Source organism: Staurois parvus, unplaced genomic scaffold (genome assembly GCF_062004578.1).
Source record: "Staurois parvus isolate SC_StPar_1 unplaced genomic scaffold, SC_StPar_1.0 ptg000430l, whole genome shotgun sequence".
Taxonomy (NCBI): Eukaryota; Metazoa; Chordata; class Amphibia; order Anura; family Ranidae; genus Staurois; species Staurois parvus.
Window position 1 is genome coordinate 3400035 of NW_028318226.1, and position 16885 is coordinate 3416919.

Genomic DNA, 16885 nt, shown 5'->3' on the forward strand with positions numbered 1-16885 from the left:
AATATTCCAAAAGTATTATAGTTTCTTATATGCAGTGAAACCTAAAAATAATGAATCAGAGGGAGAGAGAAATCGAAAAATCCAGACATATGTCAAAGCGGCTGGACTACTTAGATTAGAGGAAGGCAGATTGGCATTGGAAAGACCAATATCGCAGGAAGAAATACAGGAAGCATTAAAGAGTACAGCAGCAGGAAAGAGTTCGGGGCCAGACGGATTTACAGTGACATACAATAGGAAATGTAAAGAACAATTAGTGCCAAAAAATGGGTATCTATATGAATGTATTGGGAGAAGGAGTGCAAATAAGGAAGGAGTTATTACTGGCACATATTACATTTTTGCCTAAAGAAGGCAATTATTTGTCTCAATGTGCCAGTTACAAACCAATTTAACTATTAAATGTAGATACGAAACTATACGCAAAAATTATTGCTAGTAGAATGAAGGATCTAATGTCGGAGCTGATACATTTACTGTAGATCAGGTTGGGTTTATACCAGGAAGAGAAGGTAGAGACAATGGTTTGAGATCATTACCCCCCCTACAAAAGAGTAAGAAAGGAAGTCTTTTTATTCCTGTCAATGGATGCTGAAAAAGCATTTGACAGGGTAGATTGGGGATTTATGATGAGCACTTTAGAGAAGATAGGATTAGGACCAAACGTGCTTCAGTGGATAAAATCTTTATATTGTCGCCCATCTGCGACGGTAAAGATCTATGGGACATTGTCAGAACCTTTTGAAATGTATAATGGAACTAGGCAGGGATGCCCACTTTCACCACTTTTCTTTGTATTATCTTTGGAAGCCCTTCTACAACTGTATGGAAAAGTGGAGACATAAAAGGGATTCAGATAGCAGAAGTAGAGCATAAAGTGTTGGCATATGCAGATGATATGCTATTTCATGTAGTAAACCCAAGGGTAACTTTGCCAAACCTAATATGAACCTTAAAATATTACAGTGAATTATCAAACTTTAAAATTAACCTTGTAACATCTAAGATTTTATATATTAATATATCAAAAGTAGAAAGACGAGTATTACAAGATAAATTTCTTTTTAAATGTCAAGATAAAGAATTAAAATATTTAGGAAAAAATTTAACCCCGTCACTCAAAAGTATGTATCAAGCAAACTACATACCACTATTGAATGAAATAAAAGAGGAGTTGAGGAACATCTTGAAAGGATCACTCTCCTGGATAGGATGAATTAACATGGTCAAGATGGTGATACTCCCTAAAATCTTGTATAAACTCCAAATGCTTGCAATTTTTTTGCCACAAGGGTACTTCAGGGTATTAAAAGGTATGATAATGAGATATATATGGGCAAATAAAAAACAAGGGTGAAATATGAGGTCCTATGTAAGGATAAAATAGATGGGGGACTAAATAGGCCTGAGATCAAAATATATCACTGTGCAGTAATTATATCACGAATAATGGAAAGGGTGTATAATTCACAAGAGAAAAGCTGGGTGGGGATAGAACTAACACTAAGTGAAGCACAATTAGATAAAAGTATTTGGGTTCCACAACAGTACCGTATGTTTTCCGTAAACACTAGCACTTTAACTAAGAATGTATTTAGGATTTGGGATTTAATTCACAAACAAAATGGATGGGAGTATAATTCACCATTAATGCCAATGGTGGGAACAAAGTATTTCTCACCAGGGATGAGGAACATGGATTTCAGATGGGAATGCAAGATTAAAAAATATTTTGAAAGAAGGAGAGATAAAAACTTTGCAGGAGCTGAAACAGAAAAGGGAAATGTTTCAGATTATGGATGAATGGTGGTACCCTCAACTGAGACATTTTGTTGGATCACTCCCACATCCACTGTGAAAGGTTGAAAATTTGTATCCATTAGAGCAATTACTGAACTTAAAGGGAACACAAAAGCATTGCACTTTGCGTATTTATAGAACACTTTCTACAATTGCTGAACTGGTTGTTTCAATGTATATGGGTAAATAAGTAAAAGAGCTTAAAACAAATTTGAGTGAGCAGCAGAGAAACAAAATTTGTAGGATTGCACATGGGGTGGTAGATATGAACACAGTAGAAATGAATTATACATTTATAGCAAGATGGTATGTCACACCCAGCAGAGCTCATAAGTTACATCCAGAGAATTCACCTTTTTGCTGGAGGGGATGTGAGAAGGAGGGCACAATGATATGGTGGGATTGCCCTAAAATTCAGGAATTTTGGCAGAAAGTAGTCCAACAAATAGGAGAAATTATAAGAGAGAGCGCATCCAAAGGTCCATGGGTGTGCTTATTCCATAGTACTGACTTAACAGTTAAACAGTATAAGAATACAATGACACTTCACTTGATCAATGCAGCAAAAGGATTGATTCCTAAGTTTTGGAAGGTTCAGGAGACCCCTAAGTTAAAAGACTGGATAAAAAGAGTAGAATTTATATATAGAAAGTAAGAATTGTATCATAGTGGAGAGGATAAAATAGGAAAATTCATAAAAATCTGTGAAAGATGGAGTGAATTTAAATCTACACATAGGTTTGCGGAGTTGATGGTGTAGAAAGAATGAAGAGAAAATTGGAATGAGTGGCAGGAGAGAGATAGAGATAGGAGGTTAGAGGAGAAATGAAGACATGAAGATGGAACACAAAGAGGAGTAATAAGAACTGGGAAAAGGCAGGCCATGGGGGGGGGATTTGGATATGGGTCTGGAAAATTTGTAAAACTGTAGATGATTATGTACTATAAATGTGGGCTTTTTTTGTTGTAAGACTTAACTAATAAAAATATAATAAAAAAAAACAAAAAAAAAACAATATACATATACTTTAGTTCTTTCTTAAATAAATTGACCTACAGCATAGTTGGGTTAATTTATCAATGTCTAAAGGAAACAACTTCCATAGAGAGCTTATATTGCTTCTGATTAGATGCAAATCTGCACTGAAAAATAACAGCTAGAGAATGACAGGAACACAGCTGGTTGTTTGGGCAATACATTTTCTCTACAATTGTTTTTTCTCAGGCACTTTGATATGTACGGCCTAGAAGCATATTTATAAAGCAGTAAATGTGACATCAACAATTCACTGTAGGTGAATAAATCACTGCAATTTAAAACAAATGCACCAGGAAGATTCATGGTGAATGTAACATTCATTGTTATAAACATATGCCCTTTAGTGTCTGTGGAAATTACTCTAGCACTTTATCTCATTATTACCTTTGTTTTTCCTTTTATGTCTGTCCATGATGAGCCCATTCCAAGGAGCACACAAAATGCCACAGCACTGAGACACAGCAAATACATTTGTGTATTTACTAACTGTAAAGAAAAGTGAAGACTATAAAGTAGTTGACACAATAAAGAAGAGCTAAACAGTTCTTGTCCACTAGGTAGCCATGAGATCTAACAAACTTGTAATGCTGTTCATCAATATTACTAGGTGCAACAAAAAGAAACAATGAAAACAGGATACTCTAAATACAAAAAGTGCACTGTTTCCTTTTAAGCAGAAATTTTTACAACTTAATATTCCTAATGAAAAAAAATATTCTACTAAGTGCATATGATTAATACAAAATGAACACTGTATCGAATAACCACTATTAATAAAAAATATAGATAGCATCATATCAGAACATTCAAAATTCATATTAGATATATAGTCCATATTAAAGTGTCCCTGTGTCAGCAAAGTGCTCCGTACTCTTTAATTTTAAAGGTGCTCTTGTTTGTAATAACAAAAATAAAAATAATAATAATAATAATTTTAAAGGTGCTCCAGTGCTGATCAAATGCACTCGAGCACTTTGGACAATTCCAAGGCCATGGTCTACATCCATCAAGAAGGCACCAGACGTTGTGCCACTCTAAGGGAGCAGATGCTCTTTTAGGCAGAACTTTATGTTCCAGCCTTGTCCACATCCCAGGTGTTAAAAACTGGTAGGCACAAATTCCAATCTGTTGTTTAGGGAATTTCATGACTTTAAACCTGAAATAAACAACCTTGCAAACAAGAGCTCCAAATCATATATTTATTAGTGAGAATACAGCTATATGAGAGCACCCATGCCATGCCCATCAGATGCTCTGGTTACATGGATTACAGTTCTCATTTTTATAGGGTTTCTTTAGCAAATGCTAAACCCTTCAATGCTTATCAGCTTACAACACTTATGATGTATAGTTTAGTATAGTCCAGTTTGCAACATTTTATCAGTATCAATGTAAGTATACCAATACACTTCTACTCAAAAGTAGCTAAAAACACAAAAACAACTGAATTCTTTATATATTATATATATTCCTATATATATCTAATAATAATAATAGCCATTTCTAATGTCATGGACCTTATTCTAAGATATATAAACTTATTTGAACACTTTTATTTACTGTTATTTCATTAATAAATATTAAGATGATGTAGGATATAGTAAGGATCACTTATATCCCTATACACTGTCAACATCTGCATCAGGTGGAATGGGCTAGACATCTAGATGTTTTTAAACCCTTTGCCACAGGTGGGGAATACCAAATGTGGATCTCCTGTTGTCCTGATTTAACAACAAACTGGACAGGTTTGTTACCCTCAAGCCTTCACAGTGGATGCTCTGATGATGGCCTCAGATCAACCTGATCTATGCCCCTCAAGATTTTCCCTTGCCTACTGTGCAAGATTGGGGAGGAGGGCATTCCAGTGATCCTCATCACAGTGATTTAACCCAGAAGGATATGGTACTCAGTCATACTTAAGCTTCTGACAAACTCTGTGTAGGCCCTTCTAGATCATTTGGACCTCCTGCGCCAAGGGCCAGTGTTGCATCCTGCTTCACAATCACTGGCATCATAGGCATGGCTGTTGAAACCTTGGTCCTGAAGGAAACACCTTTAAGATTCAGCCATTCCTGCCCTCATGAAGGTTAGGAAATTATTTTTTCTTTTGCTTTCTCATTAAGAAAGCAATCCTAAAATTTCTGCACCCACCCTAAAATGCCCCAACCCAAACTGTATGAGAGGTAGTTAAAGTGTTTCTAAAGGTGCAAGGTTATTCTACCTTCAAACATAAAGTGTGTGTGTATAGATAAAAATGCCCAGGTGCTCCTCCACAAAGAAATCCATATAAATCCAAAACTTGTTTAGAGGCATTCTCGGGTCTTGCAGAGGAGGTAGATCAAGAACAGCAGTGTTTTTATTGTCAACATTTTGATGAAGCTCAGTCTTGAGAGATATGGACTGAGTTTCATCAAACATCAACAAAAACGTCTAAAAAAAGCTGTTTTTGATCTTCCTCCTCTGCAAGACCCATGGGTGCCTCTAAACCAGTTTTAAATATATATATATATATATACATATACACACACACACACAGTGCTCACCATAAATGAGTACACCTCCTTTGAAAAGTAAGGTTTTAATATCTCAAACACAAGAACAATTTCCAAAATTCCAAAACACAAAATTGAGTTTTATAGAACATTTGTGTATCTCATTACATGAAAGTAAGGTTAATAATGGAACTTTGATTACAAAATCTTCAGTTTTACTCAAATTAATTGATGCAAAAATGAATACATTCCACAACAAAAACTACTACAGCTAGTTTTTTGTATGACCTCCATGATTTGTAAGGACTTCTAGGCATGGAATGAACAAGTTGGTGACATATTGCAATATTTATCTTTTTTCCATTCTTCAAGAAAGACCTCTTTTAGAGCCTGGACACTGGATGGAGAGTGATAGGTGTTCAATTGGGCTCAGATCAGGAGACATACTTGGTCACTAAATCACTTCCACCCTGTTCTTCAGAAATGCAACCGTGGCCTTAGATGTGTGTTTTGGATCATTGTCATGTTGGAAAGGTGCACGACGACCAAGGGCACAGAGTGATGGTAGCATCTTCTCTTTCAAAGTAGAGCAGTACATCTGTGAATTCATCATACCATCAATGAAATGCAGCTCCCCGACACTAGCAGCACTCATGCAGCCCAACAGAAGGACACTACCTCCACCATGCTTCACTATAGGCACTATGCATTTTTATTTGGCTTTCTACTTCTTTAGCTAACTGCAGTGAACTTGCATGGTAATTTTCTTCAACCCTTCTCATCAGAAGACGCTCTTGTCGAGGTGTTAATTTCTGTGGACAGTCTGTGAGACAGTTTGTGAGATAGTTTCAGTTCCATCTTTGTTAAATGTTTGTATCACTTTTGCTACAGTATTCTGACTGATAAGTAAAGCTTTGCTGATCTCCTTGTAGCCTTCACCTTTCTTGTGTAAAGAAATTATTTTCTTTCTCAGGCCATGTGGCATGTGGTGCCATTGCTCACAGCATGATTTGGGAAGGGGTTTTCTTTGTTAAGTAACACCCTTTTATAATCAACTATCTACTGGACACCTGTTTAATGAATAATTAGGCTCACCTGTAGTTGAATTCTTGTTAATTAGGATTTTTGCTCTAAATTTAGCTTTGCTCCTAAGACTTTAATAGACTTTGATGTAATTTAATTTTTGCAACATGGTCTTGAATGAATTTGTTAGGAAAAATACTTTTTCGTGTGTGCAAATTAACAAATTTTGTTTGCAATCAACGGCCTGCATTTGTGAGAGTATTTTGTATTACATTGTCTCATAGAAAATGTTGATTCTGAAAGGAAAGTAAAGGTTTTCTGACAAATCTGTACTCATTAATGCTGAGCACTGTATATATATATATACATACCCACACACATATATACACACACATATACAGTGCTCAGCATAAATAAGTACAACCCCAATAGATTTTCAGAAAGCCTTTACTTTCCTTTCAGAATCAACATTTTCTATGGGACACTATACTACAAAATACTCCCACAAATGCTGGCCATTAATTGCAAAGAAGATTTGTAAAGTTGCACACACAAAGAATGATAAGACCAAGATAAATGTTTTTGGAACTGATGGATTCAAGACTTTACGCAAAGGTGAGGAGTACAAAGAAAAATGCATGGTGCCTACAGTGCAACATGGTGGTGGCAGTGTCCTTCTTTGGGGCTGTGTGAGTACTGCTGGTGTCGGGGAGCTGCATTTCATTGATGGTATCATGAATTCACGGATGTACTGCTCTATATTAAAAAAGAAGATGCTACCATCACTCCACTCCCTTGTTCGTTGTGCACTTTTCCAACATGACAAAGATCCAAAACATACATCTAAGGCCACTATTGCATTTCTGAAGAAGAATAAGGTGAAAGTAATTCAGTGGCCAAGTATGTCTCCTGATCTGAACCCAATCGAACACCAATTCTGAAGAGACAAGTTGAGTATCACTTTTCGTCCAGCATCCAGGCTCTAAGAAAGGTCGTTCTTGAATGGAAAAAGAAAGATGTTGTAGTATGTTACCAAATTGTTCATTCCATGCCTAGAAGACTTGGTGCTGTCCTTACAAATCATGGTGGTCACACAAAGTACTAGATGGAGTAGTTTTTATTGTGGGGTGTATTCATTTTTGCATCAACTAATTTGAGTAAAACTGAAGATTTTGTAATCTAAGTTATATTATTAAACTTACTTTCATGTAATGAGCTAAACAAATGTTCTATAAAACTCAGTTTTGTCAAAATTTTGGAAATTTCTTGTGTTCATTGAGATATTGCATAAAATCTTACTTTTCAAAAAAGGGTGTACTCATTTATGCTGATATATATATATATATTGTGGCAGTGCGGTATCCTGCCACGGTGGAAATCACAGTGGTGACCCAGGATTCTCAACCATACAGGTTGAGGGGCTCCAGGCAGTTCTCATAATGCAGAGGAAACGGGTTTATTGGTTTCCTCTTTGGTTTGTAAAGCCTGTTTTGGGACCTGTAGCCTGGAGATTTCTAAGAGATTTGGGAGGGATGAAATCTCCAGTCCTGGGCCCATGTTTTGAGAGCAGCCAGCGTGCTGATTGCACAGGTGTGTGCAGGCCTTTTTTTGGAGGCCAGGCCATGATTCTGGGCTCCACCCCGACAGAGAGGAGTCAGGAAGGCTCCACCCCGGCAGATAGGAGTCAGGAGGGCTCCACCCCGGCAGACGGGAGGTCTCTGCCATGGAGTCAGATGGGCTTCACCAAGGAGAGGTGAAAGCCAGACTAGCTGTGTGCTAGAGGTTTGCTGTGTACAAAAAACAACCCTTTGGAAGGAGTCTGCAGGAGACAGACATAAAGTGGTATACCTGAGAGAGCCAGAAGGCTGACATTTGTTACATTTGTGTGATGGTGGATACCTCTGCGTGGGAAGCATTTTGGTTATTGAACTCTTTCCTTTAAATAAAATTGGGCAAAAAGGCCCTTAAAAAGAAGCGAGTTGCTGTGTGCTTTGAAGAAGCTCTACCATTTTGAAGCGAGTTCCCACAATATGTGTGTGTGTATATATATATATGTATATATATATATATATATATATATATATATATATATATTTAGTCGCTCTTCAGAGTTCGTTCTCCGAATAAAAAAAAAAACCCGAACAGTGACTTATATATATATATATATATATATATATATATATATATACCGTATTTTTCGCTCCATAGGACGCACTTTTTTCCCCCCAAAAAAGGGGGGAAAATGTCAGTGCGTCTTATGGAGCAAATGTAAAGCGGCCGGTCCAGTATTTCTGCCGCCACCATGTCAGAATATCGGGCCGGCCGCTCAGCTCTTCTTTCCTGCAGGGCCTTACCTGTTCCTCGCTCCAGCGCTGCAGTCTTCCCGCGGCGGCTTCTGTGACAGCTGGGTGCCCACTGCGCATGCGCGAGAAGCGCTGCGCTTTGTGAATGGTCCGGTGTCTTTTGGGACACATGACAGGTCCCAGAAGGCTGCGGGCCATTCACAAAGCGCAGCACTTCTCACACATGCGCAGTGGGCACCCGGCTGTCACAGAAGCTGCCGTGGGAAGAAGGAAGGACAACTCCACGGAAGTGGGAGCGGGTACCTGTCAAATTCAGGTACCCGCTCCCCCTCCCTCCCCAAAGGTCCGCAGTCTCTGGAAATCTCCTTTACTGTCTGCAGTCTCTGGTGATCCCCTGTACTGTCTGCAGTCTCTGGTCATCCCCTGTACTGTCTGCAGTCTCTTGTCATCTGTACTATGTCCACAGTCTCTGGTCATTCCCTGTACTATGTCCTCAGTCTCTGGTCATTCACTGTACTGTGTCCGCAGTCTCTGGTCATCTCCTGTACTGTGTCCGCAGTCTCTGGTCATCTCCTGTACTGTGTCCGCAGTCTCTGGTCATCTCCTGTACTGTGTCCGCAGTCTCTGGTCATCTCCTGTACTGTGTCCGCAGTCTCTGGCCATCTCCTGTACTGTGTCCGCAGTCTCTGGCCATCTCCTGTACTGTGTCCACAGTCTCTGGCCATCTCCTGTACTGTGTCCGCAGTCTCTGGCCATCTCCTGTACTGTGTCCGCAGTCTCTGGCCATCTCCTGTACTGTGTCCGCAGTCTCTGGCCATCTCCTGTACTGTGTCCGCAGTCTCTGGTCATCCCCTGTACTGTGTCTGCAGTCCATTGGTTCAGAATATTTTTTTTCTTGTTTTTCTCCTCTAAAACCTAGGTGCGTCTTATGGAGCGAAAAATACGTTGTGTGTATATATATATATATATATATATATATATATATATATATATATATATATATATCCATGTCCATTATAACACAAACAACCTTTCTGAAAAATATAGATAATATAGCCATTTATAAACACACTGGAAAACATAAATATTTGCCCTTATCCTTACTCCCCCAAGTGGCAATTAGGGACAAACAGCATTCTAGCAACAACATTGAATATGCAAATAAACTGTAAATAAAATTAATAATTATATAATAATAAAAAATTGTGTAAAGTGTATGACTTTTCAGTGGTCATCAAGTGGGTATTAAAGCCCACTAAAAGTGTTAAAAGTGGAGTTGCACTTCACAATTATATTGTTGCGAATGTCCAACTAAAACATCCAGGAGGAATAGATCAAAGGAAAGTCTGGGAGGCAGCACTAAAGCACATTTCCACTTTATTGTATAGAAAAGCAGCTTAAAAACACCATACTATATGCCACTGGGGGAAAAAAGGTTCACGCATATCGCGCTAACCTCAGAGCTTAATCATAACCCCAACTGCTGAGGTTAGCATGATACGCGTGAACCTTTTTTCCCCCCACTGGCATACAGTATGGTGTTTTTAAGCGGCTTTTCTATACAATAAAGTGGATATGTGCTTTAGGGCGGCCTCCCAGACTTTCCTTTGATCTACAGCATAGGCGTGAGAACTTTGCCAGCACACATGCTGAAGGGTTGTGGAGTGTGGAAGTGGTGAGCCTGCCTGGAGCAGTGCTACCTTCTCTTTCTATATCCAGAAGGAATATATGATCAACAGAAATAAAACAGTAGTTACTATTTTTTCCTATATACAGTACATTGGTACAAAGTACAAACCTGTGTGCAGGTCTCCTTCACTCAGATGGGTGATGCTGGGGTTTAGAGTTCCAATGAACAGGTAGTGCCTGAGTTGCATTAGAGAAAGCCAAATTAAGTGCCATCCAAAAAGAGATGAGAAGGCACAACTCCAGAATGAAACCTCTGGCTGCTCATCTATAAAAATAAAGCAGAACAAAAAAAAAACAAGTTAAAGGATAAGCCTAGCTAAAGTATCTCACCAAGCGGTCTATTTAGCATTTAGTGCCACTCTCTGTTGAGGTTGCGGTGACCAGGGGCAGACTGACAACTCAATAGGGGTTCATGGGGCCCCTGTGTCCTTGCCCAAACTCAAAAAAGCCTATGAAAAAGGTACCAGGGGCATCTCATGGGGCCCCCTACTGACCCCGGGCCCTCGGACAGTGCCCGAGTTTCCAAATGGTCAGTCCGCCCCTGGCGGTGACCCACATCCTGAGACTACCTGACCTGATCTACATGTTCTTTTTGACATTGACTACTTGCTCTATATTGTTCTTTTGATCTTCAGTCTCTAAATATCATCTCAGAATCCTGTTTGACTTTTAACTGCTGCCTCCAGCCTGCTTTTGACCCTGCTATGAAGTTTGACCAATGATTAGGTACTGTGCTGCTTGTATTTTGCAGTCTCTGACTTGTCCCTGATTCTTTTTCTGCATGTCGACTTGGTTCACTGAAGCTCAACTAGTTCTAATCATATTCCTGTGATGAGCAAATATGGGCTTGATATGCCAGCAGACAGTTCAGCAAATCCTGTTTGAAGTCCATAATTGATAAGAGGCAAATCTTGTTAGTCATTTCTAGATATTTGCAAGGGCTAATAGGCAAGCTATTGTACAAAAAAGGCTTAGGAAGCTAGGAACTGCTGTGGGAGGTATTTATCAATGCTCAAAACAATTTTAATAAATGTAACAAAATTTGGAAGAGTTTTCTTTTCATACTTTGAGATCAACATTGAAAATACACCAATCTTTCAAATTACAGGCTTGGAGGATGCCCTAAAGCTGTTACAGAACAGCACAATTTTCAAGGACTGCCACAGTGACAGCATATGCTGGCAGAGAATCCTGTATCTGGCTTTGAAATTAGTTTGTTTTTTTTAAAACAGCTTTGCTTTCATACAGCAGCACAATCTGATACATTTCAGTTTAAAAAAAATAGATATTTCCAGGTAGCTTTATGAGAGGCATGGGTTCCTAAGGACAACTTTGTCTTCAAACTGCTCATCCCACCCATGCAGAATTTCCTGGGTTTAGAAAGGGTGAAAGTATCCTGTTTGCCTTACTTCCCTTCTAATGCCCTCGATCTCCCCAAACCTTCTCTTCCTACTTGGCCTGATAATGGCACACAGTCACAGAATGTGTTATCACAAAAACACAGCCTGACAGTTTTAGCCTTTTGCAATATAACTGCTGTCAACAGTACCCTTGTGATCAGCCTTGAACTGCAAGTGGAAAAGCAGATGTTTTACTATTTCCATTGTTATTTTTTTGTAAGGTGATAAGCCTAGTTATCATGCATCAATGAAGTGATGTGCTGCTTACACCTTGAGCACCCTGTCCTTAAATAAGAGATGCCAAAGTTATAGTTGCAAAACACCTGCCTTGTGCCTAAGCACTTGTCCTGCTGGTCATTTTTCTGAAGTCTCTTAACTGTTTCCCCTCCGCTCTATAGCAGAAATACTGCTACAGGGCAGCAGGGGTGCGCAAAATCATATATATATATATATATATATATCACACACAAGTTATTTTGCATTTACGGGTAGGGGGCGCACGCGAGCCGCACGTGCCCTACTCGCGCCGCCATTCGCAGCCTTGACTGTCAGTCACCGGGTCCCGATGGGGGGAGAATCCGGTATATAAACAACACAGATCTCTCTCCTGTCAGCTCCTGCACACTGCTTTGTATGGCTTTGCATAGCAGAGCCATACAAAGCAGTGTGCTTACAGTGAAGCACAAACACAGCACACAATGTGAAACAACACACAGTTAACATTTTGATCGCCCCACATGTTAACCCTTTCTATCCAGCGCCATTAGTACAGTGTCAGTGCTTTTTATTAGCACTGGTCACTGTATTGGTGTCACTTGGGATGTCAGTGACACCAAGTCCATTCCCACCCATGTCAGAATGCCTGCCGCAGTCCAGTTATAAGTCGCTGATCGCCAATCTTACTAGTAGAAAAAAAAAAAAAAAAATTCAGTATATATACCACCATTTGTAAATGCTATAACTTTCACGTAAACCAATTAATGTACACATTGTGGGATTTTGTTGCAAAGACATGTAGCAGAATACATTTTGGCCTAAATTTATGACGAAATTTAATTTTTAAGTTTTTTTACTGGACATGTAACAAAAAGTCAAAAATATTGTTTTTTTTCTCAAAAGTGACGGTCTTTTTATGTTTATAGCGCAAAAAATTAAAAACGCACAGGCGATCAAATACCACCAAAAGAAAGCTCCATTTGTGGAAAAAAAGGCCGTAAATGTAATTGGGTGCAGCGTTGCATGACTGCGCAACTGTCAGTGAAAGTAATGCAGCGCCGTATCGCAAAAAATGGCCTGGTCGGGAAGGGGGGGTAACTCCTCTGAAGGATAAGTGGTTAAATATGTATTCTTTCATTTTTGGTGTAAAAAAAAAAGCTCCATTGTATCGTACCCTTTAGATTTCCAAAGAGAATGAAATAATGACCATTGAGACTTTACTGTGACTATTCACAAGACAGAAAAGAAACTCAGAGGTACCTGGTTTCCTTGGATATAATTTATATACACCCCCCCAACATAAGCTGGTATTCCAACCACTGTTTTTCCACTTCCATTGTTCTCCCATTCAGCATTATAACTTGTAGGAAGATACAGCGTGATGCGGCAGCACTAAACACTTAAAGTCCAGCTGCAGAAACAGAACTGTATTGAAATTAAAGTTCAGCAAATCACAACTAACCAGGGGTGTATTTACCACAAGGCAAACAAGGCATTTGCCTAGGGTGGCATTTTCCAAGGGGGCAGCAGCATTTTTCAGGTGGCAGCGCTGCCCCCCTAAAGAAGGGATGGAAGAAGGGACACACGCAGCATGGGGATCAGGTGGGATCTGAGAGAGGTTGCGGGCTGCTTGATGGTGTATGCAGAGCCTGACTCTTGTTCCCAGGGATGTCCAGAATTGTGAAGGTGAGTTTCTTATCTCTTCCCGGGGTGGAGAGCTGTCAGTGTATGGGGGGCGGTGGTAGTGGAAGGCTCTCCCGGGTGGGTGGAGGGGCTGGGGTGTTGTTGGTCAATGTCAGGCTCTCTTAGTGGGTGAGGGAGGTGTTAGTCGGTGTCAGGGTCTCTCCGTGGGGGGAGCCAATTTTCGAGTTGCCTAGGGCAGCACGAAACCTAAATACACTACTGCAAGTAACCCAACCGGGTGCACTTACAAAATGCGAAGTGATCAATTTAGCAGTAGGTTCCAGGTGTACCGACTGTGTCTGTATCGAGGGGCAGAATGCAGCCTAGCTGGTCCGAACCCAAATGGGGAGACTTCCAAGAAGATGGCATGTCCCTGTACCTTCCCTACTTAACTGGAACCTCTCCCTGCCACTAAGCACTGTCCCTGACAGATGGGTGAGCTGTCCCTATGCTACCCACACATGAAATGCAAACCAAACCCAGGAGCCAGGATCTTAACCACTTGCCTACCAGGAACTTTTACCCCCTTCCTGCCAAGGCCAATTTTCAGCTTACAGTGCTGTTACAATTTGAATGATAATTGCGCACTCATGCAACACTGTATCCATATGACATTTTTATCATTTTTTTCACACAAATTTCTTTTGTTGGTTTTTTAATCACCACTGAGTTTTTTATTTTTTGCTAAATAAAACAAAAAACACCTGAAACTTTTGGGAAAAAAAACGCACTTTGTTTTTGTTATAAAATTTTGCAAATAAATAACATTTCTTCATAAATTTAGGTCAAAATGTATTCTGCTATGTTCTTTTGGTGGTATTTAATTGCCACTGGGGTTTTTAATTTTTTGCACTATAAATGAAAAAAGCAAAAAATGTGAAAAAAAAAAAATTTATTTTATTTTTTATTGATGTGCATTGATAAGGCTGCATTGATAGGCAGCACTGATAGGCTGCACTGATGAGGCAACACTGGTGGGAATTGATGAAGAGGCACGGATGATGCTGCACTGATGGGCACTGATAGGCGGCAATGATGAGCACTGATAGGTAGCACTAATGGGCACTGACCGCTGGCACTGACTGGCAGCACTGACTGGCGACATTGATGGGTGGCACTGATGGGCACTGCTGGGTGGCACTGCTTTGCACTGATGGGCACTGTCACGATCGCGGCGTCAGACCCCAGACCTTCTCACCAAACTCATGACCGAAGGACTAGCCGATCTAAAACCGCGATGTCATGTGCGTTACAATGCCACACCCAGCACAACAATTTTCCAGGTAATTGGACCACAATCGCTGTACCAGCAGCCAGAGCGATTGTTACTGTGTCAGGTTAATTATGCAATTAACCCTTCACACTGCCACCACCTCCTTTTTGTACAGAGAAAGAGGAAACTCGGCGATATCAGTTATAACACTCTAATGATTGAGGTAAACATCTGTATAACACGATTATACAGAGGGTTAAACAAACACAGTAGCGTTCTCTTTAGAGGCAGGAATTCGTAAATTGCAATAAAGCGCTATAGAAACAGTTCAACACTTTCAGAAGGAAAGATTTATTACTAAAAGGTCAAACGGGTGCACTAAAAATATTTACAGAAAAGATGTAACTAAGATATATATATAAATATACAGAGACCAACAGCACAGCAAAGATATATCAGAGAGAGGTGAAAGGGTTAAGGTACTTGCCAAAGTCCTGGGTTAGCAGATCCAAGTTTCAGAGCAAAAGGGCACAGGTCTCCCCAGGTGGTATTGATGTTAAAAAATGGGAGAATTCTTCAACTCACACTCTTAGGCCTGACAGCCTATTTTGTATCCCCAGCAGGGGGTGTCTCTGAAGTCAAGGACCAATACCTTTAGGGCGTGGAGGTATGGGTGGATACCTCAACTAGAGCCAAAATCTCCTCTAACTCCTATTTTGGCCCATAACTTTCCATCTGCACAAGTGACATTCCACCCGCGGGTAGATTATTAGGCAGACACGTCTGAGGATTGATTAGATATGAATTATGAAATTATACACTGAAAGGCTCACAAGATCTATTTTTCGGCTTTCCTATGTATTCGAGACAATGCGAGTGACCTACCAAACTGTTCGCCTTTTCGTGGCCAATCTGACGATATGTCCGGTTTTTATGTAAGTCTCCCATATTCCAAGATATGAGACATAGGGGAAAAATGGATTTTAACAAAGGTTATCTGGTCGTGTTTCCTGGGAATTTTCTTTGAACTCCAGGGAAAGCTTGCCTTATTTTGTTCGAGGTGTTACATTTTACAGGTTCTTCTGACAGCTAGGCCCCAGCTCCCTTGGGGACTTTATAGCTCCTAGCCCCCTGCTGGGCCTTGGCCTCGTGTGACACTCCTACACACACACACACTGGCCAAATGTCGCTGGGGCTCTCAGAAAGGGAGGGGGAGAATGAGGGGGAAATATGTTTGTCAGGATGGTTAACCCCTTTGCCAAGATTATTATTATTATTATTATACAGTATTTATAAAGCGCCAATAGTTCGCTCAGCGCTGTACATTACAAAGGGGGACAGAACATGTGACAGAACAACAACAATACAATGCAAAACATGAGGGGATCGAGGGCCCTGCTCTTTCAAGCTAACAATCTAGGAGGGAGGGGATGGTGGCACAGGAGGCGATAGCTGTGGGGGATGGGGTAGTAGGAAGAGTGGAGGAGGTTGGCAAGTTAGCAGGGGTTGCGGTAGGCTTCCCTGAAGAGGTGGGTTTTCAGGGTGCGCCTAAAGGAGAGGAGATTAGGTGATAATCTGATGGGTTGGGGCAGGGAGTTCCAGAGGATGGGTGACACCCTGGAGCAGTCCTGGAGGCGGGCATGGGAGGAGGAGACCAGGGAACTAGAGAGAAGGAGGTCTTGTGAGGAGCGGAGTGTGCGTGCTGGGTGGTACTTGGATATAATGTCAGTGATGTAGTTCGGGGCAGTATGGTGGACGGCTTTGTACGTCAGTGTTAGGATTTTGAATTTGATCCGTTGTGCAATCGGAAGCCAGTGGAGGGATTGGCAGAGGGGGGTGGCGGAAACGGAGCGGTTGGAAAGGTGAAGGAGTCTGGCAGCCGTATTCAGGATCGACTGAAGCAGGGAATAGCCAGCGGCGAGGTAGGCCAGTAAGGAGGGTGTTGCAGTAATCGAGTCGTGATATGATGAGGGAGTGGATGAGCTGTTTAGTGGTTTCTGGGGTTAGGAACGTACGTATTTTGG

The 16885-nt window shown here is 40.6% G+C and overlaps 1 protein-coding gene and 1 long non-coding RNA gene across 4 annotated transcripts in view; one reads left to right on the top strand and one right to left on the bottom strand.

Moving 5' to 3' along the window:
- SLC43A3 (solute carrier family 43 member 3) overlaps positions 1-16885 on the bottom strand; it is a 416880-nt gene that overhangs the window by 29042 nt on the left and 370953 nt on the right. For all 3 annotated transcript variants that reach the window (XM_089687586.1, XM_089687585.1, XM_089687587.1), the window contains exons 10-11: positions 10459-10614; positions 3224-3325 (exon numbers count right to left, since the gene is read on the bottom strand). In XM_089687586.1, coding sequence (XP_089543712.1) covers positions 3224-3325; positions 10459-10614 — 258 coding nt within the window. The remainder of the gene's footprint in view (positions 1-3223; positions 3326-10458; positions 10615-16885) is intronic.
- LOC149454442 (uncharacterized) overlaps positions 1-16885 on the top strand; it is a 249284-nt gene that overhangs the window by 21725 nt on the left and 210674 nt on the right. The window lies entirely within an intron of this gene.